We start from the raw sequence: 6,438 nt of genomic DNA on the forward strand, positions 1-6,438 counted from the left end.
GTTGCTCCAGTCCATTCTGCTGGCAAAAATGAGTTGTCCCTGTATGTCAAAGGGCCAACTCGTCCTCCCTCTTTGTCATGCCGCTGAATCTACGTGAGAACTACATTAAGGGCACACATGTCTGTGGAGTGCTCAGCCGCTTTCATGTTAATATCAAGAGAAGATTCTTGATTGGATCAACAGCAACCCTCATCGTAATAGTTGACCTAGTGCTAGTTTTTATGTGTGTGTGTATGTTTGTCCCCCACCACTGCTTGACAACTGATGTTGGTTTGTTTGCATTCCCATAACTTAACCATTCAGTCTAAGTAGACAATTGATTAAACACCAGACTTAAAAAACAAAGTTTGATTTGCTTCAATAAATTTTTCAAAGAAGTGTTCCAGCATGGCCACAGTTCAGTACCTGAAACAAATAGAACATGGAGGGTTAATGTGTCTATCTCGGTTTACATTCCAAGGTGATCCAGATTCTTGTAGTGAATGTCACCTCTATGAAAGCTTTACTATTGTAATTAGTGAATGATAACATAATTGGCTTGCAGGCTTTTAATGAGCAAATTCCAAGTTTAATGAATTTCTTATGACGAGACTGGGGGAACATTATTATCTAAATTCGGTGGAACAAATACCACACAGGATATTTATTTTTATCCCCAAAACCATTAATTGATGAAGTAAAAGAAAGATATAAAAAAAAATAAATAAACATTTTTGCAAAATATTTCCTCTTTGTAATTTCTAACGCACTATCATCATCATCTTCATCATCATCATCACCATCATCATCATCGTCATCACCACCACCACACCATCATCATCATACACACACACACACACATATATATATATATATGTATATATGTACGAGGAGGTAGTGAGAAAGATGCTGGCTTTATAGGTGCCGTGAAAGGCCTGGTTGGAGACCCAACCTTCCGAGTTCTTTTACAGGGCTTAGAGAAACTGAAGGACTGCTGCAATAAGTGTGTGAATCTGAGAGGGGGAATATGTTGAATAAAATCATAATTAACTGATCCTCCTGTAATTTTCTTTTACCCAAAGCTAGGAACTTTGTATGTGTATATATATATATATATATATATATATATATATATATATATATATATCAAAAGTCTACCGGCAGTTCTTCAATAATCTAAGTAATATTATATATATATAATATATAGATATAATATATATATATATATATATATATATATATATATGCCTACATATATAAATATGCCTACATATATAAATATGTATATATATGTATATATATATATATCATATGTACATAACTAAATATTTTTATGTGTATATTGCAGGGATTGAACACAATGTCTGGGACGACGGAACAAGAGAATCGCTACCGTCAGCGCAAGCCCACACCACTACAGATCGACCCAGCAGCCCAACACGATGCAGTGAAGGTGAAGGACAAGGATTTCTCAAACTGCCAACCGTAAGTTTTCTTTTGCCTTTTATATTCTTGTCTTTTAGTTGTTTCAGTTGTTAGGCCGTGGTCATACTGGAGCATCACCTTGAAGAAGATATTTCAGTCAAATGAATTGGGCCCCGGTATTCTTTTGTGTTTTCTTTTTTTTTTTTTTTTTTGAAGCGTGATACTTGTATTGGTCTCTTTTGATGAACTACTAGGTTATGGGGACGTAAACACACCAACATCAGTTGTGAAGTAGTAGTAGTAGTAGTAGTAGGGCAGAAACATAAAGACACACACATATAGATATCATCATCATCATCATCATCAAAATCACCCACACCATCATCATCATCACTGAAATAAAGTCTCTTGCTCAAGAACACAACACACAGCCTCGTCCAGGAATTGAACTCACTACCTCTTGATTAAGAGCCCGATGCTATAACCACTGAGACATGGGTATTCTTGTGTGTGTCGATCCTTGTTTTTTGCCTTTTAAGTCTGAACGCGTCTATAAATATATATTTCTTAAGTTATTATTGGGTTGTCCGGAAAGTTCGTGCCGATTGATAGTAGCTTACCTTTCCAATTATTTGCCATGAAACCACTTCAATTCTGGGAAGAGGGTATTTTCAAGTTAAAGGAAAGATGGAGATGCATTGTGCAACAAAATGGTTCATATTTGATTGATTAAAAATATAATGCTAAGTATTTAATGACCTTTTATTGGCACAAACTTTCCAGACAACCCAATATTTTGAGAAATGAAATTCCTCAATGTGGTGGTCCAGGATGGCTGCAGTCTAATGACTGAAACGAATAAAAGATTCTGATTGCCTCAAAACACCTAAATCCTCATCACGTGATTTTTTTCCTCCTTTGCTCCTTGTCTGTGTGTCCGCCTGTATCTCTCTCTCTCTCTCTCTCTCTCTCTCTCTCTCTCTTTCTGTCTCTCTCTCTCTCTCTGTCTCTCTCTCATTTTTACCATTTCTCTTCCAGACTATCGGAAGCACTCGACATGCCACCTTCGTCAAATGAGCCGTCGCTTCCACCTTCACCGGCTACGAGAAAATCTCCGTTCACGTTTGAGTTTCCTGTCGAAGCTGCAAAGTAGGCATCGAACATGGTGACTGCTGACTGCGATCTGTACATAACCCTTTTGACCCTTTTTTTTTCCTTCCCCCCCTTTACTGTTTCTCCCCCACCTCTTTTCCTTACCGATGCCAATCCCTATGACACCCCTTTTTCAGGACTCTTGATAATTCTTTAAATCTCGTTCATCAGCTACCCCGCCTCCACAACTATATATACACACATATATATATATATATGTATGTATGTGTCTGTGAGTGTGTGTATATATATATGTATGTATATGTCTATGTACACACTATGATACATATATAATATATAAACATACATAACACACACACACATATATATATACACATATATATACATATATTTTCATACATACATACATATATATATACATATATATACAAATATATATATATATATATATATATATATATATATATATATATATATATATATATGATGTATATGTATATGCATATGCATGTATGTATGTACATATATATCTATCTATATATATATATATATAACACTTTTCATTTGTTCGTTCAACTCATTTTCATTTCAGAAACCCGGTTATAAATTGATTAATTATTCAGACAACCACCCACCCGCACACACACACACACACACACACACACACACACACATGCTCACATGCACATGCAATATACATGCACACACATACACACATGCACACGCATGCCTACATACATGTACAAGCAGTTATGTACACATATCTGTACGTACAAGTGTCTATCTTGCAACTGATTATATGTGTGTGTGTGTATGTGTGTTTGTGTGTGTGGATGTACATAATAAACATCTCTCTATTCCTCTCTCTCTCTCTCTCTCTCTCTTTCTCACTCTCACTCTCTCATACACACATATACCTTAGTATGAGATTTATGCAAATGTATGTTCATCTTAGTGCAGGTGGCCATTGAAAGTCAATCTAAATATGGATGTGTGTTCTATGGGGGAGTGGGTGGAGCAGGAACAAGCATGTGCAAATGCATGTCTATCTGTCTCTCTCTCAGTCTTGTCTATTTATTACATTTCTTTTTTTGTCACAAACGAGGTGAGGTAGAATGAGGGGATGGTACATCAATCTATCTCTCTCTCTCTCTCTCTCTCTCTCTCTCTCTCTCTGTATATATATATATATATATATATATATATATATATATATATATATATATATATATAATGTGTGTGTGTGTGTGTGTGTGTGCATAGTGCCCTCCATATATGGTGGAGTAATTGCCCAGGGCTCTCATGGGTCTAGGGACCCAATTCCAATCTATGAATACCTGGGCTTATAATACTGCTAAAAGGGCTTGATATATATATACACACATGTACATATACATGCACATATACATATATGCATATACACACATATATATATATATATACTACTGACTGGTTGTGCTAATCCGCCTCGAACAGTAGAGAGTAGTAGCCATATTCCCTTCCATATCGGCTAACTCTGATGAGTGTAAAGTTATATAATCAGATTGTTACCTAACACTCCATTGTATTCTTTACACGAAACCGACTGGTTCGATCAACCATGATAGATATTCAATAATATACATTTCGGATAATATATATATATTTACATAGATTAAGCATCATATACATATATATACATACCCATACATGTATGTGTGTGTATATATATATATATATATATATATATATATATATATATATATATATATATATATATATATATATATATATATATATATATATATGTAAAAGCAACAAGAAAATTAGTTGTTTTCTTTAATTTTTTTAATCTAAAAGAAATTCTAATAGCTTTTCTTTTTCTTTTTTGCTAGGATTCGTCCTCCTACCACCTCACACTGTTCTTCTCCTCCTTTTCCTCATCATCGACCTCCTAGTTCCTCTGTTGTTCATATTCCTACTCCTCCTCTCACCAAATACCAATCTACCCGCTACCACCACCACAACCACAACCACCACCACCGCCTCCTTAAATTCTCAAAGAAATCTAAAAAAAATAAATAAATATAAAGGAAACAAAAAATAAAAGTAAAACAAAATCTATATATATACAAATATATATATATATATATATATACAAATAAATATAAATATAAATATAAATATATAAATAAATATAAAAATATATAAATACATATAAAATGTTATCATTTTTTTTTTTGGTCTTTGTAGCAAAAATGGCACCACAGTATTACATCGCCACCACCACTACCACCACACGACTAATACTATACATATGACCACCACAATGGATCATCAATATGGCCTGGCACTAAAACACTAGTACAGCAGCTCTGTATGTATCTACATCCATATATCTGTATATGATATAGGAGTGGCTGTGTGGTAAGAAGCTTGCTTCCGGACCACATGGTTCTATGTTCAGTCCCACTGTGTGGCACCTTGGGCAAGTGTCTTCTACTATAGCCTTGGGCTGACCAAAACCTTGTGAGTGGATTTGGTAGACAGAAACTGAAAGAAGCCCGTCATGTATATATATATATATATATATATATATATATACTCATACATATATATATACTCATACATATATATATGCAGATATAGATGAACAGGGCATGACACTACTCCATACAACTGCGATCAGTACGTCTCAACATGACCACCACCACTACAAAAGCAACAACACTGTAGATGATCACTACATACTACTGTCACAAATACATCACACTACAGCGCACCGCACCGCTCGAGGGAGTCTCAATGTGTTCAGTAAACCTGCTAGAAATAGCAGTCAATTCTCCCTCAAATCACACGCATGACTGTCTAAAAAAAGAAAAAAAGCAAGAGACACATTTGATAATGTAGTCCTAGATACTCTTAAAAAATGTGATGGTCATTGTTGGAACTGTTGTTGATTTATAGTTCTGGCTGACCTGGCCTATCCTGGTATCAAATAACAACAGGTGTCCGTCTGTATACCGCGACAAGAGATGCCACACAACACCACCATGAAAAGAGCTCTACAACACACCACCACCACTACCACCACACACGAAAGAATAAGATAGGATGGTCACGGTTGGAATGGCTTTGATCATATAAACAGCTGGATCAGGTCTAAGCTAGGGTTATGCAACACCAACAACAACGACTTCATCCTTCTCCCAGTTTAACACCAACAAAACCACCACCAACACCACTACCACCATCACCATCTCCACAACATGGCCCCTTGGGTGTTTTGAACAGAGGAGGCAGGGGTGCCATGTCTCCTCCCTAAGGAAAACTTTCTCCTTTTTTTTTTTTCAACTATACAAGGATGCCCTTGAGAAAAGGGGTTTATAGATGCTGTGTCCTTTCTCTGATGACGAAGCTAATCAAAATAAAATAAAATGGAAAAAAAATATATATATAAATATAAAAAAAACCCCAACAAATCAGGAAATCAAAGAATTTTCCTCTTCTTTAATAAATTATTCTGCATGATTTTAAATTCCAATATATTTTGGACAACAAATATGGTTTGTTTGTTCCTTGTTTGTTTATTTCGTATATTATTTAATGCATATACATACATACATACATACAAATATACATACTCACACATAAACAGACACACACACACACACATATAGAAAAATGTATGTATATGTATTTAAAGGAACAAGAGAAAACAGTATCAGTGATATTTTAAAATATTCATTCCTCCGGTTGTTTCAATAATTCTTACGTAACATTAAAATAATTATTATAATTATGAGATCATAATTATATCATATAGCAGGCAAGAACCACATCATCAAGGACATTTTGGAATATGAATTGTGAAACCTAAGTTGGCTCTAATAAAAGGTGGAGATTCAAATAATAAATACAAAAGAAAAAGATATATAAATG

General features: G+C 34.8%; 1 protein-coding gene across 1 annotated transcript in view; it reads left to right on the forward strand.

Annotated features, from left to right (window-relative positions):
• The window catches only part of LOC149131441 (uncharacterized), a 62,396-nt gene extending 56,334 nt beyond the window's left edge, over positions 1 to 6,062 (forward strand). The window contains exons 2-3 of the mRNA XM_089339554.1: positions 1,328 to 1,464; positions 2,443 to 6,062. Coding sequence (XP_089195680.1) covers positions 1,340 to 1,464; positions 2,443 to 2,557 — 240 coding nt within the window. The 5' untranslated portion in view covers positions 1,328 to 1,339 and the 3' untranslated portion in view covers positions 2,558 to 6,062. The remainder of the gene's footprint in view (positions 1 to 1,327; positions 1,465 to 2,442) is intronic.
• Positions 6,063 to 6,438: the final 376 nt, after the last annotated feature.

The sequence above is a fragment of the Octopus bimaculoides genome, chromosome 22, assembly GCF_046866305.1.
Source record: "Octopus bimaculoides isolate indiv1 chromosome 22, ASM4686630v1, whole genome shotgun sequence".
In the NCBI taxonomy this organism is placed as follows: Eukaryota; Metazoa; Mollusca; class Cephalopoda; order Octopoda; family Octopodidae; genus Octopus; species Octopus bimaculoides.